The following is a 23,180-nucleotide window of genomic DNA, read 5'->3' as shown; positions in this document are numbered from 1 at the left end:
ATGAAGTCATGCCTCCATGTTCTGATTGGCCTATAGGCCCAGTCAAATAAAGATGACCATCGACCATAACATAGATGACCATTGATAGTCAAAAACATTGATGGTCATTCACTAGACATTATGTTGCCATCGATGATTCCCCCCCCCCCCCCCCAAGTAAGAAAATAAAAAATTTATGTTTGCTACATATCAAACTGTAACAATGCAACATACATAAAATAAACACCACACAATACACTATTATTGTAAAAAAAAAGTAACAGGAAACAAACATCGGCAGTTGCAGGCATTGATAGGGACGCCTCATCTGGGGTCCTGAGAATGCAAGGAAGTAGCCAGCTCTGCGCATGCTCTTTCCTTTCCTGCTCAGGCCGCCGAGAAAGCTGCGAAGGTGAGATTCAGCTACTGCCGCACAATCCGCTCTGTATCCCGGCCATCCGCCCTCACCCGGCTCTCAGAGCCTGGGATACTGTTACCCTAGTTGAGGAGGGAGAGCATATACAGGATATAATGTGATTTTAACTGGCGCCGACACGGTGTTTGCCACGGCCTGTTTGCTCTCCCCGGTGTAGCCATGGCGGCAGTGCCTGTGGATAGCTATGAGCTTCCGGGCCGCAGGATTGTGGGCGACTGCTGAGAGTGTGCCTGAACAGGGTATTGTGTGTTCTTGATGATCCGCGTTTGGGTTCGTGTGATGTCGGTGTGCGCTCTCCGCTGTGTCCCGGCATCGACTGGCCGGCTACTTCCTGCAGTGGTGTCATGCCTCCTGTGTGTATGGCGTGGGTGACTGCTCAGCGCAAGGTCCTGGGCAATGTTTGGGTACAATTCTTCCTAATTCCATAAACCTACTGGTAGGTTATTGGCTGCTTGAAGAGATGCTGCTGTGTAGTGGTCAACATAAAGTCAGAAGGTGCAGTAACGAATACGATTGTCTCTGTGCAGAGCTGTGTAATACATGCATCCATCCGTAGTGGCAATGGATAATCCCATCGTCAAAGCCTATTTTTATATGTGCTATCTGAACGGAGATGACCCAAAGGCAGGGCAGTGTGCAGAAGTGAGAAAGGGGGTTCTGAGGGCCCTGCTTGTGTGTGCTTGTTATGCAGGGCTGTACATAATATGGGCCAGATGTATCAAGCTTAAAAAAAAATTATAAAATGGAGAGTGAAAAAACAGCCAGCCAATCCGCTCCTGCCTGCAATGTTACAGGTTGTTTGAGAGGTTTATTCTCAATTTGATCACTTTTGATGCTTGACCTGGCCCTTTATCTGTCCAGTGATAAGACAGATTGTTTTGGTATTTCCTCATCTTTGCGGCCACCGCTTACACTAAGGAACTTGCTTAGTGTATGGTGAGCCGCGAGGGTTGTTTTCGAGGTCCATGCAACCATCTATTCCCTTGGTACTTATGTTAGTTGGGTGCCCACTATAGTTAGTACACTCATACCCCCACTATCCATGTCGCCATGGAGTTGACTTTATATAGTGTGGCTAGCCCGAAGCGTGGCGAGCGGACGCGGAAAACTAAGTAAATAGCTTAGTGGGCGCCCAACTAACATATAAGTACCATTCCCTTTAAGTAAAGTTGAGATGAGTGAAGCAGACCACCAGGCCTGTGAGGGGACAATCGCAATCCACGTAGCGGCTAACATAGCTGGTGTAAGAGGTGGCCGCAAAGATGATGTATGTTGACACTTTTCCCAAGAGGTATGTTTTAGGCTGGATCCTCCCAGTAAAGCCCATTAAGCACTGTGATGGTGGCCAATATAGTTAATAGCAGCCTGTAGTGTGTACATATGGAATGATATCCGTAAATTATATTGTTTAATTATGTCACTGGGACCCGTTCAACATGTAGGTCTTTGGCCATATAGCCAAATTGACCTGCAGGGGCATTAATGCATTGCACATAGATATAGTAAGGTATTGCTCAAGGTCCCCCCTTTTTTTTTTTTTCTTTTTTTTTTTTCTTAAGTATGATCTTTGACTATATTCTCTAGTGCAGTGGTTCCCAAACTGTGTGCCGCGGCTCCCTGGGGTGCCTCGGGATACATGCAGGGGTGCCACGGGTTGGTGGTCAAGGACCAACTCAAATTATTAATGGTTAATTATTTATGAGCAAAACCAGTGCTGGTGGCTGCCAATCATATAATGAGTACAAACAGAAGCAAATCCTGCCCTTTACCACATAACTGCCGCTAAGTATCGCATATAAACCCAATCTACTTAATTTTTTTGGGACCTAGGGGTGCCGTGAAAAAAATTCTGATTCTCTAGGGTGCCGTGAATCAAAAAAGATTGGGAACCCCTGCTCTAGTGTATATTTGGTTTGCACATAAGCTTATAACGTAGGGCTGGGGAACCAATATGCTTAAACTATTGCTGCTAATGGTTTGGGAGATCTTCCTGTTGTGATCAATAGATGTAATTCCACCTTGCCCTTTTATTTATCCAATTTGTATATTTCTACAGATTGGTTCTATTTGTTATGATCTGTTTTCCTCTTTAGATGTTGATGCCCAAGAAAGATCGCATTGCTATCTACGAGCTCCTTTTTAAGGAGGGAGTTATGGTGGCCAAGAAAGACGTGCACATGCCAAAGCATCCAGAGCTGGCAGACAAGAATGTTCCCAACCTTCATGTCATGAAGGCTATGCAGGTATATAAGCAAATCCCATGTAATAAAATGGCCAAGTGGTTGGTAAAAGGAGACCCTACTTTACAATGAATGGAAACTACTAGCTGTTGGAATATGGTGTAGCCACATTACCATGTAAATGCCCTCTACAAAGTCAGTTACTAATCTTATAATTGTGAGGAGAAATAGCAAGAAGTTTTTTTGGGGGGATATAAGTAATGTCCTTTTTAATATTTGCTTGATGCACCTGTATCAAAGCTGCAATGACAAATGCATGTAGTCTTCATATTAATGATGTTAAATGTTTTCCACAGTCTTTGAAGTCTCGTGGATATGTGAAGGAGCAGTTTGCTTGGCGTCACTTTTACTGGTATCTGACAAATGAGGGCATCCAGTATCTGCGAGATTTCTTGCATCTGCCTCCAGAGATCGTTCCTGCAACACTTAGGAGGAGTCGCCCTGAGACAGGCAGACCACGACCTAAAGGTAAGCATTCCACCCTGTTCTGTGGCACTATAAAGCTGGGTACACACCAGGTAGCAATGACTGTGGACATAGCAGTATACACACCAATCGGCTGCTCTGTGTTGGGACACCAGCTGGGCAGGCTTCTGTATCTAGCTGTGACATTATCCCATGCAACAAGTGTAAGGGCGATTGTATGACTGCCTGAACACAGACGGATGCACTGGTATACCAGCCGCACTGCAAATGCGGTATGTCTGTGCATCAAGTGTACCCACCCGCTGATTGGCTTGTGATATATTAGGTTTTTTTTGTCTGGCTATATATATCTTGTCTCTGCATTATTCACCTGATGACATATTTTTGTTGGCTTATCTTGAATAATGGAGAGAATTGAGGCGTAACTGGGTGTTATGGTGCTCCTGATGTGCAAGGAGCTTACTTGTAATGTGGATATTGCTGTAAATGGGTGATATATGCCACTGGGATCACTGTGCACATCGCATTGAATTGAATCTGCCCCTTGAAACAAGCTTACACTTTTACATTGCAAATCAAGTATTCCTGCAACCTGTATGGACGGTGGCAGCAAATGCGAGAAACTAATATCTGATAATGTTGTAGAATGTTCTATTATGAGCGAACTAAAGGGCCGCATTGGTTGAGAAGAGCCACAGTGATGTTTCCTAGACCATTAATGATCAAACGCCATAGTTTCAGACCTACCAACAGTTCACATTTTCCAGACAACCTAGCTGCTGCACTCATTACTAATACCCCTTTCAGACAGAAAAATCCCAAAAACCCAGGTATTTCCGAGATACAAAATCCCGGGTAGAACTAGGCAGCAAGGGGCTGACCCCCTTTCACACAGGAGCAAAAACCCGGGTATTTCCCGTGTCGACCCCTTTCACACAGAAGCCGGATTTTTCCTGCAAAACTCTGTGTCATAAGAAAAGGACAGTTTTAAAGGCACACAGAGATGAGATCATGAAAAGTGGGAGGTGTCTGCTCACTGCATTGCATTAAACGGATCTCCTCATCTTTCCAATGTGCCATGGCCATTTAGTGCTGCGCTGCACGCCACTGCCACGCCCGCTCAGCCAATCAGCATGATTTTTCAGTAGTCGGGAGAAAAACACAGGTCGGACCCTTTCACACAGCCGCAAACACGTGTCTGACACGGGAAAAACCCAGGTAAATACCTGGGTCGAAGTCCCGGAACTTTAGACCCGTGTTGACCCTTTCAGACAGAAGAAAAACCCGGGTCGACACGGCAAGAGCAGGGAAATTCCTGGGTCTTTTTTTCTGTCTGAAAGGGGTATTACTAACACATTTTAAAAGATACACGTGATTCTGTGAGGAGACCTGCAAAACATGCACTGTTGGTAGCTCTCGAGGACTAGGGTTGGCTACCCCAGTGCTAAATAAACCAGTCTATTCTAATTGGTGCCCTTAGCAACAACGCCTCTTCAATAGAACTCGCATTTAAGTAAATAAACCCCCTTGGATCAGCGACTGAGATATTAATCATCGGCTTGACAGTCAGCAACATGGAGTCGCAACCCAGTTTGAGAACAATTGTTTTAATCTATTAGACGTGCAAAAATATATCTATTTTGCTCCCCTTTTTTTATTTATTTATTTTTTGAAAGCTCCCAATTTTTGCCATTAATCAAGTGCCATAACACTGCTTTTATTAAAATATAAAAAAATTAAACCTGTCCAAATTTAAATGGTGGTCTTTACAGATCATTTATTTTATTCAGACATTACATATGGTAGCCCCAGTATTTATCGACACATGAAGATGTCTGCATGAGTATTTTTATTTTTTTTGCTTGGGCTTGAACACTTTGCTGTCCCCGTGGACCCTGATTGGGAAAGCCCAAAGCATTGTAAGCAATGGGGTGCACAAACTGAGGGTCCACATTGAAGCACATGGTATTTGTGTCCACCATGTGCATGTCAGCCCACACCCCTTTATACCATATGCTATTGACTTCTCTAATACCCTCAGTGGCTGCACCTGCTGGGCAGTGTGACCATCTTCTCACAAGGGACACATTTGTGTGTTTGGTGGGTCACTCCACTAAGCAAGGACAAATTGTTTTTCCATATAGGCCAGTATTCAATGGCCGGGCTGGCGGCTGGCAGCGAATCCTGTGTAGGATTCGCTGCACTTTCGCCACAATTCTCCCTTCAGAGAGATTCGCCCAGCAGCCTCCCGTCCTCCCTATTCAACGCGTCAGGGGCTCTTTGCCCCTGACGGCGATAATCACTCTCTGGGGCGAATAGTGCAGGGCTCTCTCCCCTGCTGCTGCGGCTACACTGCCACTGCAGGGGATTGAGCAGAGTCCCGGCGGGGGAGCGCGCTGATACTGCCAGGAGCCCCCACACAGCATGAGGATGGGGACGGCTCAAGCAGCAGTGGCAGACCTCCGGCTCCAGCAGTCCCAGCGCTGACATCTGCTATCACCGCGCTGGGGCTGCCTGAGACGGAGGTCTGCTACTGCTGCTGGATCTGTCTCTACGTCAGCTGAGGCAGGTCTGTGGGGTCGGGGAACAGAGCAGGCGGGGTGTACTGATGAGCAGTATCTTCACCCCTTTCCCCTCCGCTGCCTGTCAGCTCATGTCCCCTCCTCTTGCCTGTCAGCTCATGTCCCCCGCATCCCCTCCCCCCCCACCACCACAATCAGCGCAGCAACACACGTGTCCCACCTGTGGGGGTGTCCAGTCACTTTGTGGGGGTGAAGAAGGGCTGGCAGGGTGCTGGGATCGGAGCCGCTGCACTCACTGGTCCCGATCAGTGCAGTGAATATATGAATATTAATGAGCGGCTCCGGCTCCCGGCCCCCTGCTGGCGAATGTGTAAAAAAAAAAAAAAAAAAAATATTGTTTAAAAAAAAAAAAAAAAAAAATATTAAAAATATATTCATGTGCTGCACGTATATGAATAAAAATAGCATGCCCTTTCATAGGAAAAATATTCTGATTTTTGAACACAAAAAAAAAAATTAAAAACGCTTTAATTTAAAAGATCACATTACAGTTCACCTAAAAAAGCTGCCGAATGCTAAACGGAGAATCATGGCGAAAATCAATGGAGAAAGCAGTTCTCCATTTGAGCATTGAATACACTGTCGGCGAATTCCACTAAAAACCCCATTGAAAATCACAGGCGAATTGTGGAGAATCATTTACGGCGAATCGGCAGACATTCGCTGTTCATTTGTGGCGAATTGCCTCCATTGAATATGGCGAATTGTTTTTTGTGACAGAAAATTCGCCGTTAACCCAGCGAATTGCCAGATTCACTGAAAAAAAACGGCGAATCTGAGGCATTGAATACTGGCCATAGATTTGAACTGTTAGAAAGATAAGGATGTAAGTTGCGTATGGCTAGGACATTACCTTACGTGAGGCATCTTGGGGCAGTACGGATGGTGTAATGGTTAGCATCACAGCGCTGAGGTCATGGGTTCATTCCCCACCGTGGCTTTAACTGTGCGGTGTTTGTATATTCTCAGCGTGCAACAAAATGAACCCTAGAATGTCTGTGTGCGCGTACATGTGGTAGGGAATATAGATTGTAAGCTCCACTGGGGCTCCTCTGTGAATATTGAAATATTCTCTGTAAAGTGCTAAAGTGTTGATAATGATAATAAGCTTAGAGAGCTACTACTAAAACTGCTATAACAATCTATTACCAGTGTGCAATTGTGTTGAAACCGTTGTAGTTTTATCACACAAATGCATTTGTGATCTTTTAAATATATATATATTTAATGTTTACTTTGTAGGTTTGGAGGGTGAGCGTCCTGCCCGTTTATCCCGTGGAGAGACAGACAGAGATACCTACAGACGAAGTGCTGCTCCACGTAAGTTCCTTGTGGGTGCAGGAGAGTTGGTGATGAAGTTGTATTTGTTCTACTGAAATATAGATGCAATACATTACAATTTTTTTTCCCTTTCTTTACAGCTGGTGCAGACAAGAAGGCAGAGGCTGGTGCTGGCGCAGCAACAGAATTCCAGTTCGTAAGTAAATCGTATATCCTTAAAGTGAGATGATGCTACATTGAAGTTATATGCCCAGACTGTACCTAGCTACACAGTGGTTTCTGATTGGTGGCCCTTAGTGTTCCCTCTAAGCTACTTTTGCAGGGTACCGCACCCTACCCTTTTTGTGTGGCACTGTGTCCTTATGCTGGCCCCCACCGCGCTGAGACCGTTCGGTGTGTGCCATCATGTGTAATGCCCATTATGGTGTGTTGCATTAGTGTGCCATACTGTGTAATTGTCATTACAACAGAATAAGTAATAGGTATATAGAGTATGGTGATATTTACCCCTATGTAAAGCGCAAAGGAATATGCTGCGCTATATAACTGTAAATAAATAAATACATTTAATGGGCTTAATCCTAGTGCAGTGTGCAATTATATAGATTGTAAGCTCCACTGGGGCAGATACTGATGTGAATGTTCAAATATTCTCTGTAAAGCGCTGCGTAATATGTATGCGCTATAGAAGAAACTGCTAATAAATAATATAATTTGTTTCTAATATAAAATTAGCCTTACCGATTGAAAAATATGTATGTTGGTCAAATGATGCATTACATTATAAATCTATTGGCAAATTCGTCAACCGTCAAATGTTCCGTAACTTTTGTTCATTGTGGATTACCTATGTCAATCTAAATTGTGATCACTGTGGCTACCAGCTGTTCTGCTTTGAGACACATCAGGAAGCATTGTCTGACTTTTGGGTACATTTTTCAAGCGTTTATTTTGGAGTATACAAACAACAAAGCATAGAATCCTGACTAGCACATAGCATTGGTTAGTGAAATGCTCCAATATATGCTGCTTATCCTCTTTATCTTGTTTTCAGAGAGGAGGCTTTGGACGCGGTCGTGGACAGCAACCTCCCCAGTGATTCGGGTTATCTTTCCTTTGTGAATAAACTCTTTTTGGTGAACCACTGTATCTTTTTGGTATTTTTATTAAATTATCTATATGGCACTAGAAGGGTTCTATAATGCCTCAAAAGCCAGGGTGTTTATTTATTTTTTTAATTCCCAACACCACACACGCACACTCTGTTATGTGTATAATCTAAAAACACTTTTGGTTCTAGCTGCATCCCGTCTGTCCTGTTTGGTCATCTACACAAAGTAGAATTATCCAGAACCGATATTCATGAGCTTGTATAGCCCAGGCATATATGACACTCTTGCAGGGGTGCCTCAGGTTAGTGGTCCGGGGCTTGTGCCCTGTGGGAGCTGGTCACACTTGGGCTTGCTCCTTAGGGCAATTAGTTAGGAAAAGTGGTAAGTTACAGTAATGAGGATAGGCAAGTAGTTCTGCCACTGCCTGCCTGTATTTTGTACTTGCCGTAAATACTGTCACTGGGCGCCCACATCAGCGCTGTTACCATTGTCCACATGTAGATAGTGAGCAGGTGGTACGATCCGCTCACTATCTGCTTCTTTCCGGGCATTAGTTTTGGTTATCTGTTGGAACTTTCTTGCGTTCTGATGTGTTTGTATGTTAATCAGTGTTTCTCACGGTTTCTTCACTTCCCGTGTGTGTGTGTGTGTGTATCTATCCTCCTCAGAAGTGTTTTGATCTTCCAGCTCTCTCTGGGTACAATTCTTATGACTGCCTGGGAGTGGAAGTAGAAGGGGAGGAGTTATCCACACTTTAAATTTTAAAGAGCCCATGCTCCCTGTAGCCAACTATCTATTCCCCGCTGTAACTTCAGTGACACCCGTGAACTCTGAGAAAAGGATTTACAGTAAGTACAAAATACCGGTTTTCAAAGGGATAGGATATGCAAAACCAGTACTGGTAGCTGACATCTTAAAATATGTAGACAATTAGGAGCACAACCTGTACATGAAAACAAATGATACGCTAGTGCAGGGGTAGCCAACTCCAGTCCTCCTCTTGTGATTCTGTGAGGAGACATGGAAAACATTAACTGTTGGTAGCTCTCCAGGACTGGAGTTCGCTACTCCTGCTCACGCCACTGGACTGGAGTTCGCTACTCCTGCTCACGCCACTGGACTGGGAAGAAATTGACTCTTATGTAATGGCACTTGACTATCAGGGCCAATGCTTTTAATCAGTGTCGACATGATATGATGCCCATATGTACCACTCTTGATAGGAGTATAGATTATAATATGGAATTAGTCTTTAACATACAATATTTCTCTCAATAAGGAATAACCCGTCAGAAAAAGCTCCATGAAGGGGCAACTGCAAAGAGTTGTCCTAACTATAAATATGCTCCTGTGGCTTATATTTGCAAATGTGGGTAACCGATAGAGTTTGGGGGAATGTGTTTTGTTTAACTTCATTGCACCCACTGCCTTAGTTTATTTTGTGTTACATTGAGAGGCATAGATTGGATAAGTAACTGGTACAGCTCCTCTTAGTACTATATTAAAAGATCTTGGGCTACATCTTGATAACTTAAGGTCCATACACACTGGGTGGTATGGTGCACGATGATGGGTAAAATAACTGAGCTTAAAAACGTTTTTGTTTAGTGCTGCGCTCTGCCCTTTTTATGGTTGTAGATTGTTTTAAGAAATAAAGTGATGAATAGATTGTGGATATAAAATAATGCTGTATTTGCAAATTTTAATTATACTTCAAATGACTCATACTTTGTAAAAATTGTTAACAATGAAATAAAGAAAATAAAATGAGAAAATCAAAGAAAAGTCTTCCTAATTCCATTCTCCGTGGTATGCAAAATATAGGATAACGCTGTGTGCTCTCAGCACAAACAAAAAACAAAACGAAAAAATGCAAACGAAGTGTTAAACACTTAATTGAAGCATGCATGCATGTTAAACGTTGGTGTTAAAGGTGAGCTAAGCCAATCCTGGCTTGGCTCTATGTCCATAAAGTAATGTCAATGTGCTTTTGTCACAGAACGGCGTCCCGTTAAGTGACAGATGGGTTTTAAGTCCTGCAACAGATCAGATCTTCAGGTACCTCTTTGCATTGGTGGCCAGTGGCAGGTTGTTTTCGGGGGAAAGTACTTGCCTGCTGGTGCGGGTCGCCCGGACTCTGGAGACTCGCAGTAGGTCCGCTCGCACTCGGGGCTGTGTTGTACGCACCGCTGCGGGTACCGGGTCGGTCCGCAGCTGTGCCTGCTTGACTTCTCTACGGGCTTCTCGCACTACGGGCTCCCGTAAAGAGGTGAAGCAGGCACAGCTGCGGACCGACCCGGTACCCGCAGCGGTGCGCTGCAAACCCTCATAGACAAGAAGACGGTAGCAGACGGCACACCGCAGCACAGGGAGCGGTGTGTACAACACAGCCCCGAGTGTGAGCGGACCTACTGCGAGTCTCCAGAGTCTGGGCGACCCACACCAGCAGGCAAGTACTTTCCCCCGAAAACAACCTGCCACTGGCCACCAATGCAAAGAGGTACCTGAAGATCTGATCTGTTGCAGGACTTAAAACCCATCTGTCACTTAACGGGACGCCGTTCTGTGACAAAAGCACATTGACATTACTTTATGGATATAGAGCCAAGCCAGGATTGGCTTAGCTCACCTTAACACCAACGTTTAACATGCATGCACGCTCCAATTAAGTGTTTAACACTTCGTTTGCATTTTTTGGTTTTTGTTGGTGCTGAGAGCACACAGTGTTATCCTATATTTTGCATACCACGGAGAGTGGAATTAGGAAGACTTTTCTTTGATTTTCTCATGTTGTTTTCTTTATTTCATTGTTAACAATTTTTACAAAGTATGAGTCATTTGAAGTATAATTAAAATTTGCAAATACAGCATTATTTTATACCCACAATTTATTCATCACTTTATTTCTTAAAACAATCTACAACCATAAAAAGGGCAGAGCGCAGCACTAAACAAAAATGTATCTATTATTAAAACCTCCGGACCATTCATCCGTAAGTGCGGCAGCTAGCCCCGAGATTCAGTGCGCAGGTACAACCCACCTACAAATACTTGAGCTTAAAAACGCCCAGTGCATACACACACTGAGCGGTTTTCCCCCTGCCCAGCCATTTTCTGTGTGGAGACCTGCAAAACTTGAACTGTTATGGGTTCTTGAAGACCGAGGTTGGGAACCACTGGTCTAGATCGGGATGCAGTCAAAATCCCGACGGTCAAAATCCCGACGGTCAAAATACCGACAGCAATTGACAGACAGTCAAAATCCCGACATGGTCAAAATCCCGACATTTAAAATCCCGACATGGTCAAAATACCGACAAGGTCAAAATACCGACATTTAAAATCCCGACAAGTTCAAAATACCGACATATAGAATGTAGACAGGTGAAAAAGTCAACATGACTTTCGGGCGACAGGTCGCGAGGTCGACATGGGTTTTTCACTGTTTCTTGACCCGACATGTGCCGACAGGCGGTATTTCATGCCCTACCATCCACTAGGGCGTGGTGGGAGAATAAAATAGTGTGCGGAGCGTAGCGAGGCACCGTGCCCGAAGCATTGCGAGCGCAGCGAGCTATGCGAGGGGCTGCGGTTGACTTCCAACTGTGTCCATGTCGACTGTGTCGACATTCAGGTAAAAAAACTGTGAAAAGCCCATATCGACCTCGCGAGCTGTCGCCCGAAAGTCATGTTGACTTTTTCACCTGTCTACATTCTATATGTCGGTATTTTGAACTTGTCGGGATTTTAAATGTCGGTATTTTGACCTTGTCGGTATTTTGACCATGTCGGGATTTTAAATGTCGGGATTTTGACCATGTCGGGATTTTGACTTTCTGTCAATTGCTGTCGGTATTATGACCGTCGGGATTTTGACCGTCGGGATTTCATACCGAATCCGTCTAGATCTAGTATAAGTGTGGAGGGTCTGTAATACTATGTGGTTTGTATTCATCAGCATGTACTTTAGGAATTTTGGCTAGCTTAATTCTGGAAAAAGAGTGATAAGTTTAAGGGGTAAATGAATGAACCAGTGATATGAGTGGAGAAGTGTGCTAATGGATTAGTTGACCATGGCAACCAATCAGCATTGCATTAACATTGATAATTTGCATACAATAAAATTATACATAGCAGCTGATTGCTTGCCATGCTTTTTACATGTACACCTAGGAGAAACAAAATTTGCAAATCTACCACCTCCCTCCCTGCACCATGGGATTCACACATGTATCAACTGATTCAAAATATTGAAATCCTCAGGCATAGTACAGGAGTGTCGGGAGACATTGCAACAAACTCAGAAGACGATACTTGCGATCCAAAGCGGGTTTTTTTTTTTCATATACCTGTTCATAACCCCACTATCCACTACGCATGGAGTTGATTTTGGTACTTGTTTCCTAGCACGGCCACACCGATTTGTATCGGGGTGATTGTGTCGAAAAAATCGCGGCGGTCGCATCGATCGACCCGATTTTTACATTGAATCAAATGTGAATAGTCTCCCTGGGACCCTATTTTACATTGTATTCAATGTAAATTATTCCCCAGACCCCCAATTTTACCCCCTTAACAGCACCCCACGATTGACGCCAACCCGAAGCGTGGCTAGCGCAGCGGTGCGCGTCCTACGACCTTTTCATACCCCTACTATCCACATCAGCGTGGAGTGGAGAATATAAAGTGTGGGGAGCGCAGCGAGGGGACGCGTATAACTTCACAGGTATTCGCGGGGCTCGGTGGCTCATTGCGCTCGCCACACTTTATATTCTCAACTCCACGCCCACGTGGATAGTAGGGGTATGAAAGGGTCAGAGGATGCGCACTGCCGCCCCTCGCAGGCTCGCTGTGCTCGCCATGCTTCGGGTTGGCGTCAATCGTGGGGTGACGCTCACAATGGCCTTGCGTAACTTTTTTACCGTGACGGGGCCATATACAATGTGAAATGGGTCATATTGGCCCATTTCACATTGTTTCCTATGTAAAATGGACTTAATCAAGTCCATCTCATCTTGTGCCATTATAATGGCACAAGACCGGCGCGATGCTCCCGATTTTCAATGTTAAAAATATTTTAACATTGAAGCCTATGGCAAAATCGCGTCGGGGGGCCATGTTAATGCACGCGACCGACGCGATGCCCCCGATTTTGCCTTTGCCTGCAAAATGGACCTGATTTCAAAGGAAATCGCGTCCATCGTGTACCTTAACTTTAAGGTACATGATGGACAAGATTGTGGCCGTGCTAGGAAACTAGTACCTTGATTTTTTTATATAGTTTGGCGAGCGCAGTAATCTGCTTCCCCTCGCTCGGTTATGAACAAGTGAAAAATAACACTGATATATTGGCCGATATATCGACGCCGTGAAACTACACAAGTACCCAGAGACCTGTTAGGCGTGCAGAGCCAATCAAAGAAAATCTCAGGCTTGCTCTCTACAGGATTTTTTTTTTTTTTATAAGAACCGATAGTCCCAGGTTGAGGACATGTGGAAAACATGATACTATGGGCCTTATTCTAGTTCACTCTTTCTGACAAAATCCTTCTTAGATGGACAAAACCATGTGCACTGCAGGGGGGCAGATGTAAAATGTGCAGAGAGAATTAGATTTGGGTGAGTTATTTTGTTTCTGTGCAGGGTAAATACTGGCTGCTTTATTTTTACACTGCAATATAGATCTCACTTAGAAGTAAAACCCCACCCAAATCTAATTATATCTGCACAAGTAATGTAGGGTACACACCAGGACGACCACCGTCGTATACGACCGATAGACGACCATGGAACGATTTCCCTTGGACTTCCCGGGAGCTCCCAGGCAGTCCACAGCAAACGATTAGCAAAAAGTGTGTTTTTTTTTGCGGAACGATCTAGATCCGATCCCGATGTGCCCGCGATGGTCGTTAAGACGGTCGGATCGCTGGTTTTTGTTTTTTTGCAAGCACACATGCGACCGTCGTCAGATTGGCCTTTGAAATTTGAATGAGGGGGATAGGACTAGCAGCAGCCATTTTAAACCAGTGTATTTCTGCTTTGTTACTAGTGAGGCTTGGTTATACCTGCTGAACGCTGGACATAGCTATTTACACATTACTTTGTTTTGCCTGCCATTACAAAGTGTCTTTTAACCCTGCACTATGGAGAATGCAGTGATGGGTAGTCACCAGCAACAGTACCTGCTCTATTATGCAGTGTTGAAGCTCAGGCGTCAGAGAGCCCAGCGCAGGAGAGAAAGATCATGCTGGACAAAGCAGTGGCTACTTCAGCGTCAGACTCGTTCGCACATGCCACTGCTCAGGGACATCAGGGAAAATAACCCAGACGATTTTCGTAACTTCTTGAGGATGGATGATGCCACATTCCAGGAATTGCTGCGTCTGGTGACTCCCCACATCGAGAAGCAGGATACCAAGTATCGCATGGCTATCCCTGCTGAGGAACGGCTGGTGGTGACCCTGAGGTTTCTGGCGACAGGACAGTCTCTTGCTGACCTAAAGTTTGGATCCCTCATCTCCCCGCAAGCTTTGGGTCTCATCATCCCGGAGACCTGCAAAGCCATTGTGAAGGTGCTGCAGTACCAGTATTGCAAGGTAAGGATGAAATATACACCGTACACTTTATTGTGCAAACAAAATATGGTACTTGTTTCCTAGCACGGCCACACCGATTTACATCGGGGTGGTCGTGTCGGAAAAATCGACGCGACCGACCCGATTTTTTTGATTGAATGAAATGTAAATCGGGTCCCTGGGAACCGATTTTACATTGGATTCAATGTAAAATATTCCCTAGACCCCCAAATTTAACGACGTAAACCCCACCCCACGATAGACGCCAACCCGAAGCGTGGCGAGCGGCGGCGGTGCGCGTCCTCCGACCTTTTCAGTCCCCTACTATCCACGTCGGCGTGGAGTTGAGAATAGAGTAGTGTGGCGAGCCCCGTGTGGGGAAGCGTATACCTGTGAAGTTATACGCATCCCCTTGCGGGGCTCGCTGCGCTCGCCACGCTTCGGGCTCGGGGGCTCGCTGCGCTCGCCACACTATTCTATTCTCAACTCCACGCCGACGTGGATAGTAGGGGAATGAAAAGGTCGGAGGACGCGCACCGCTGCGCTCGCCACGCTTCGGGTTGGCGTCTATCGTGGGGTGACGACGGGGACATCTATAATGTGAAATGGGTCATATTGGCCCATTTCACATTTTTCACATTTTTTTAAAGGTGAGATGGACTTAATCAAGTCCATCTCATCTTGTGCCATTATAATGGCACAAGACCGACGCGATCCTCACGATTTCAATGTTAAAAAATATTTTAACATTGAAGCCTATGGCAAAATCGGGGGCATCGCGTCGGTCGCGTCGGGACCAATGTTAATGGTCCCGACCGACGCGATGCCCCCGATTTTGTACCTTTGCCGGCAAAATGGACCTGATTTCAAAGGAAATCGGGTCCATCGTGTGGATCGTGTACCTTAACTTAAAGGTACACGATCCACACGATTGTGGCCGTGCTAGGAAACAAGTACCCAAAATATTTTTATTTATAATTTAGGCCTAGGACAGAAACAGGTTTTTTAGGCCTTTTATAGGTAAAACATGTAAAATAGTAAATAGATTGTGTCAACACAAATATATTATAATACCATATATAAAAGATATTGTACAAAAACACACACTATATATAAAGATTTAAGTATGTATGACCCAGTTTAAACTTTCCCAATAAGTACGGGCTACTGTGTGGCAGAGGATGTCTGCCGCAGACAAGTAAAGGCTGCGGCCCACATGGCGCATGGCGCAGATGCAATGGCCCCGGCCCCATTGATGTGCGCCATACGACATGTGAGCAGTGGCCATCACATACCTGCAGCTGAGACCATGTCTGACGCACAGTACCCCATACTATTGGTAAAGACAAAAGGGCAATAAATGGAGTTTGCTATCCAGATTGAGGAGAATCCTGTTCTCCCTCTGGTAATGCAGGTACAGGTAGCAGCATATAAAAATAAAAAAAACACACTCTGGTAACTTCTGGAACAGGCCCTTACAACAGTAGGGATAAGGTACTGTGTGGCAGAGGATGTCTGCTGCAGATATGTAAAGGCTGCGGCCCGCATGGCGCAGATGCAATGGCCCCGGCCCCATTGATGTGCGCCATACGACATGTGAGCAGTGGCCATCACATACCTGCAGCTGAGACCATGTCTGCCGCACAGTACCCCATACTATTGGTAAAGACAAAAGGGCAATAAATGGAGTTTGCTATCCAGATTGAGGAGAATCCTGTTCTCCCTCTGGTAATGCAGGTACAAGTAGCAGCATATAAAAAAAACACACTCTGGTAACTTCTGGAACAGGCCCTTACAACAGTAGGGATAAGGTACTGTGTGGCAGAGGATGTCTGCTGCAGATATGTAAAGGCTGCGGCCCACATGGCGCAGATGCAATGGCCCCGGCCCCATTGATGTGCGCCATACGACATGTGAGCAGTGGCCATCACATACCTGCAGCTGAGACCATGTCTGCCGCACAGTACCCCATACTATTGGTAAAGACAAAAGGGCAATAAATGGAGTTTGCTATCCAGATTGAGGAGAATCCTGTTCTCCCTCTGGTAATGCAGGTACAAGTAGCAGCATATAAAAAAAACACACTCTGGTAACTTCTGGAACAGGCCCTTACAACAGTAGGGATAAGGTACTGTGTGGCAGAGGATGTCTGCTGCAGATATGTAAAGGCTGCGGCCCACATGGCGCAGATGCAATGGCCCCGGCCCCATTGATGTGCGCCATACGACATGTGAGCAGTGGCCATCACATACCTGCAGCTGAGACCATGTCTGCCGCACAGTACCCCATACTATTGGTAAAGACAAAAGGGCAATAAATGGAGTTTGCTATCCAGATTGAGGAGAATCCTGTTCTCCCTCTGGTAATGCAGGTACAGGTAGCAGCATATAAAAATAAAAAAACACACTCTGGTAACTTCTGGAACAGGCCCTTACAACAGTAAGGATAAGGTACTGTGTGGCAGAGGATGTCTGCTGCAGATATGTAAAGGCTGCGGCCCGCATGGCGCAGATGCAATGGCCCCGGCCCCATTGATGTGCGCCATACGACATGTGAGCAGTGGCCATCACATACCTGCAGCTGAGACCATGTCTGCCGCACAGTACCCCATACTATTGGTAAAGACAAAAGGGCAATAAATGGAGTTTGCTATCCAGATTGAGGAGAATCCTGTTCTCCCTCTGGTAATGCAGGTACAAGTAGCAGCATATAAAAATAAAAAAAAACACACTCTGGTAACTTCTGGAACAGGCCCTTACAACAGTAGGGATAAGGTACTGTGTGGCAGAGGATGTCTGCTGCAGATATGTAAAGGCTGCGGCCCACATGGCGCAGATGCAATGGCCCCGGCCCCATTGATGTGCGCCATACGACATGTGAGCAGTGGCCATCACATACCTGCAGCTGAGACCATGGGGGTTATTCTAGTCCATTCTTTCGGACAAAATCCTTCTTAGATGGACAAAACCATGTGCACTGCGGGTGGGGCAGATGTAACTTGTGCAGAGAGAATTAGATTTGGGTGGGGTTTTTCTTCAAAGTGAGATCTATATTGAAGTGTAAAATCATGCAGTCAGTATTTTCCCTGCACAGAAACAAAATAACTCACCCAAATCTAATTCTCTCTGCACATGTTACATCTGCCCCCCCTGCAGTGCACATGGTTTTGTCCATCTAAGAAGGATTTTGTCAGAAAGAATGAACTAGAATAAACCCCCATGTCTGCCGCACAGTACCCCATACTATTGGTAAAGACAAAAGGGCAATAAATGGAGTTTGCTATCCAGATTGAGGAGAATCCTGTTCTCCCTCTGGTAATGCAGGTACAGGTAGCAGCATATAAAAATAAAAAAAACACACTCTGGTAACTTCTGGAACAGGCCCTTACAACAGTAAGGATAAGGTACTGTGTGGCAGAGGATGTCTGCTGCAGATATGTAAAGGCTGCGGCCCGCATGGCGCAGATGCAATGGCCCCGGCCCCATTGATGTGCGCCATACGACATGTGAGCAGTGGCCATCACATACCTGCAGCTGAGACCATGTCTGCAGCACAGTACCCCATACTATTGGTAAAGACAAAAGGGCAATAAATGGAGTTTGCTATCCAGATTGAGGAGAATCCTGTTCTCCCTCTGGTAATGCAGGTACAAGTAGCAGCATATAAAAATAAAAAAAACACACTCTGGTAACTTCTGGAACAGGCCCTTACAACAGTAGTGATAAGGTACTGTGTGGCAGAGGATGTCTGCTGCAGATATGTAAAGGCTGCGGCCCACATGGCGCAGATGCAATGGCCCCGGCCCCATTGATGTGCGCCATACGACATGTGAGCAGTGGCCATCACATACCTGCAGCTGAGACCATGGGGGTTATTCTAGTCCATTCTTTCTGACAAAATCCTTCTTAGATGGACAAAACCATGTGCACTGCGGGTGGGGCAGATGTAACTTGTGCAGAGAGAATTAGATTTGGGTGGGGTTTTTCTTCAAAGTGAGATCTATATTGAAGTGTAAAATCATGCAGTCAGTATTTTCCCTGCACAGAAACAAAATAACTCACCCAAATCTAATTCTCTCTGCACATGTTACATCTGCCCCCCCTGCAGTGCACATGGTTTTGTCCATCTAAGAAGGATTTTGTCAGAAAGAATGAACTAGAATAAACCCCTATGTCTGCCGCACAGTACCCCATACTATTGGTAAAGACAAAAGGGCAATAAATGGAGTTTGCTATCCAGATTGAGGAGAATCCTGTTCTCCCTCTGGTAATGCAGGTACAAGTAGCAGCATATAAAAATAAAAAAAACACACTCTGGTAACTTTTGGAACAGGCCCTTACAACAGTAGGGATAAGGTACTGTGTGGCAGAGGATGTCTGCTGCAGATATGTAAAGGCTGCGGCCCACATGGCGCAGATGCAATGGCCCCGGCCCCATTGATGTGCGCCATACGCCATGTGAGCAGTGACCATCACATACCTGCAGCTGAGACCATGTCTACCGCACAGTACCCCATACTATTGGCAAAGACAAAAGGGCAATAAATGGAGTTTGCTCTCCAGATTGAGGAGAATCCTGTTCTCCCTCTGGTAATGCAGGTACAGGTAGCAGCATATACGTAGAAAACCAAGAAAAAAACACTCTGGTAACTTCTGAAACAGGCCCTTACAACAGTAGGGATAAGGTACTGTGTGGCAGAGGATGTCTGCTGCAGATATGTAAAGGCTGCGGCCCACATGGCGCATGGCGCAGATGCAATGGTCCCGGCCCCATTGATGTGCGCCATACGCCATGTGAGCAGTGGCCATCACATACCTGCAGCTGAAACCATGTCGATGGTAAATGATAAAATAGCCTATTTTTTAAGACAGATCCTCAAAAACAGGAGACTGGATCTTCTATCAGTAAAGAACTGTAGAATTGACGGTACTGGGGGGGTTGAGAAGGCTGTGTAGGTGTTGACTGGGTATGTGTTGGAATTGTGCTCGACTGGCCTGCTACGGTGGCAGGCGGAGTAGGCACTGGTGATTCTAATGACAGTGGTGTGTCTGGTGCACTACCCATGCCAACTATTTTAGTGCCACTGTTGAGATACCCTAAACTGCCATTATACACCAACTCATGCATAACTTTTCAAAAGTAAGTTGCTGGTCCGGAGCCATGTTGCGAACACACTCTGCCACATAAGTGAAGTAGTTGTCATGTTTGTCCGGGTTTCTTTGCAGGACTCGCTGTGCCCGCATCATAAATTCTTCATGTGCTGCTGCTTCTCCTTTTTTTCCTTTGCCACGCATTTTTTGGGCACGGGGGAGTGGTGGAGTGGGTTCCAGGGTGGGTGGCGGAGTGCGTGCCGGAGTAGGAGCTTCGCTCGATGTGCATGCATTATCAGATAGGACAGATAGGTCTGGGGTTGCAGGTGGGTAGTCACCAAGCTGTAAAAAAATTGAACATGTTTACTAATCAATTCTATTTACTTCTAATTTCAGTTCCCTACCAGCGTGAATGAATGGAAAGTCATCGCAGAGGAGTTTGAACAGCGATGGAACTTTCCAAATTGCGGTGGAGCCATTGATGGCAAACATGTCCGCATAGCCCAGCCTATCAATAGTGGTTCCTACTACTTTAATTACAAGGGGTATTTTAGCATTGTACTAATGGCTGTGGTGAATGCGAACTATGAGTTTATCTTCCTGGATGTAGGAAGGAATGGCCGTGCATCGGATGGTGGCACTTTCAAGGACACAAAGTTCTACGAAAGACTCATAGCGAACACCCTTTACTTGCCGTCTGTCCAGGAAACTAAACAGGGGCTTAACTTTGTTTTTGTGGCAGACGAGGCTTTTGGCCTGCACGAGCATGTCATGAAGCCATATGCGCAAAGGGGCCTGAACCATGACAAAAGGATCTTCAACTACAGGCTATCCAGGGCACGGCGTGTTGTGGAAAATGCTTTTGGCATCCTGGCTAGCCGGTTTCGCATTTTCCACACTGCCATTAACCTGAGGGTGGACAAAATTGACTGGGTTGTCACGGCGTGCTGTGTCCTGCACAATTTGCTCCGCAGAAAAGCCACACAGCAAAGGGCTACAGGCACAGCACTCCAAGAAGACCAAGAACTGCCAGAGGAGGTAGTGCAGATATCCTCCTTGCAAACCCCAACACAACACTACACAGGGAGTGCATGAGCCAAACAGGTGAGGGAAGAGTACATGGCCTACTTTAATGGGGAGGGTGCTGTGGATTGGCAGGAGGAATCAATTAGATAGCCAAAAAAATAGACTCACCGATGCAGACTGCGAATTCTCCTCCTCCTGCGCCGTGACTTCTTGGTTTTCCTGTTCGACCATCAGGACTACTCCTGTCCTCATCGACTCCTGGCTGAGGGTGAACGTCAACCTATCATAGTACCAGAGCGATGTTTGATACATCTCGTCGACTCCAGCACCAGACTTCTTTGCAGCCTCCACCTTCTTGTGTTCCTTTAAGAACACCGTGCGCAGATTCTGGATGCGTTTCCTCACCCATTCAACATTGGCCTCTGGGTGAAATGGGAGACTGTAGCGAGCCAAGTCCTCCAAGGCTTGGTTTCTTTTCATTTTGTTTGAATATTCTTTGGATTTTGTTCGCCACAGGCATTCGTGTGAACGATATTTTTCTATAAACCCTTCTAAAAACTCTTGTTCCTTTGCGTTGGACATTTGGACTGTAAAAAGATAAAACCATTTTAGTTGTTATAGTTATATCCATGTTTTGTTTCATATTTAAATTTTTATAGTTATATCCATGTTTTGTTTCTGATTTAAATTTTTATAGTTATAGTTACCAGTTTACCAAGTTCTTATGTTTTAAGTATTTAAAATGTTAATAAACTTTTATGAAAACCACTATACATTTTATTGTGCAGATTGCTATTCACACACACACAGGTGAATGGGGCCTAGCAGAGAGGAGTGCATGGAATACTGCAATGGTGGACAATGGTTATATGTATATATCTATATATACACAAACAGGTGAATGGGGCCTAGCAGAGAGGAGTGCATGGAATACTGCAATGGTGGACAATGGTTTATGTATATATATATATCTATATATATACACAAACACACACACACACACACACACAGGTGAATGGGGCCTAGCAGAGAGGAGTGCATGGAATACTGCAATGGTGGACAATGGTTATATGTATATATACACAAACAAACACACACACACACACACACAGGTGAATGGGGCCTAGCAGAGAGGAGTGCATGGAATACTGCAATGGTTATATATATATATATATATATATATATATATATATGTGAAGAAGGAGGAAATGGCGCAATAACGTCAGTATAAAAAAGATTTTACTTGGCATAATAAATAGATCATATACATGGTAAAAAACAGCAAACAGCTTGCCCAATGAATAATGATCCTTCAGAGATAGCCTGGAGTCAGCAGAAACCGGGACTCAGTTTCCCATCGTCGGCGTCTCTAATCTCGGACCAGGAGAGACCAGGAAGGTCTGTGCACGATGATGCCGTGAAGTAAACCACGCCTCTACGCGTTTCGTCACTCGTCGGACTTCGTCAGGAGTCGCTAATGAGACGCTCGAGCAGCAACGACGGTATCCGCTCCACGTCGCTCTGCCCTGCTTTCCCCGTCTTTTCTCCGTGCAGCCATGCTTCCAACCTCTCCCAGTGTTCCCTCCCCCCCGCTTCCACGAGGCCCGTAGACATTTGGCGGCCATTTTGTGTAACCCTGCCTCCGAGCGAAACTGCCTCGAGCGCTCTCGAGCGACGCTGCCCCTCCTCCCCGGGGCTACTGTATGCCCGCTCCCCGTCGCACGGCCCTGGTTTCCCCGTCCTTTCTCTGTGCTTCCAACCTTTCCCAAACCTCTCCCAGTGTTCCCTCCCCCCCCCCGCTTCCACGAGGCCCCTAGGCGTTTGGCGGTATATCGAGCGACCGACGCTTGCCCGTATAGCACACCGACCCCTCCTCCCCGGAGCCTGGGACGCTCGAGCTAATGGGACGCTCGAGCTAATGAGACGCTCGAGCAGCAACGACGGTATCCGCTCCACGTCGCTCGGCCCTGCTTTTCCCGTCTTTTCTCCGTGCAGCCATGCTTCCAACCTCTCCCAGTGTTCCCTCCCCCCCCGCTTCCACGAGGCCCCTAGGCGTTTGGCGGCCATTTTGTGTAACCCTGCCTCCGAGCGAAACTGCCTCGAGCGCTCTCGAGCGACGCTGCCCCTCCTCCCCGGGGCTACTGTATGCCCGCTCCCCGTCGCACGGCCCTGGTTTCCCCGTCCTTTCTCTGTGCTTCCAACCTTTCCCAAACCTCTCCCAGTGTTCCCTCCCCCCCGCTTCCACGAGGCCCCTAGGCGTTTGGCGGTATATCGAGCGACCGACGCTTGCCCGTATAGCACACCGACCCCTCCTCCCCGGAGCCTGGGACGCTCGAGCTAATGGGACGCTCGAGCTAATGAGACGCTCGAGCAGCAACGACGGTATCCGCTCCACGTCGCTCGGCCCTGCTTTCCCCGTCTTTTCTCCGTGCA

General features: G+C 46.1%; 2 protein-coding genes across 2 annotated transcripts; one reads left to right on the top strand and one right to left on the bottom strand.

Moving 5' to 3' along the window:
- The first annotated feature begins 260 nt into the window (after window positions 1-260).
- Window positions 261-8,085, top strand: RPS10 (ribosomal protein S10). The gene is made up of 6 exons (XM_083173117.1): window positions 261-391; window positions 2,509-2,658; window positions 2,952-3,123; window positions 6,906-6,983; window positions 7,085-7,140; window positions 7,999-8,085. Exons 2-6 carry the CDS (start codon window positions 2,509-2,511, stop codon window positions 8,041-8,043), a joined length of 501 nt encoding a protein of 166 aa, XP_083029243.1. The 5' UTR covers window positions 261-391; the 3' UTR covers window positions 8,044-8,085.
- A 10,693-nt stretch (window positions 8,086-18,778) lies between these two features.
- Window positions 18,779-22,377, bottom strand: LOC146060168 (uncharacterized). The gene is made up of 2 exons (XM_083173116.1): window positions 20,916-22,377; window positions 18,779-20,063 (listed from the first exon to the last, which is right to left on the bottom strand). Exons 1-2 carry the CDS (start codon window positions 21,327-21,329, stop codon window positions 19,728-19,730), a joined length of 750 nt encoding a protein of 249 aa, XP_083029242.1. The 5' UTR covers window positions 21,330-22,377; the 3' UTR covers window positions 18,779-19,727.
- Window positions 22,378-23,180: the final 803 nt, after the last annotated feature.

The sequence above is a fragment of the Crinia signifera genome, chromosome 2 (genome assembly GCF_055691185.1).
Source record: "Crinia signifera chromosome 2, ASM5569118v1, whole genome shotgun sequence".
Lineage (NCBI taxonomy): Eukaryota > Metazoa > Chordata > Amphibia > Anura > Myobatrachidae > Crinia > Crinia signifera.
This window is presented reverse-complemented; position numbering and strand designations above follow the sequence as displayed.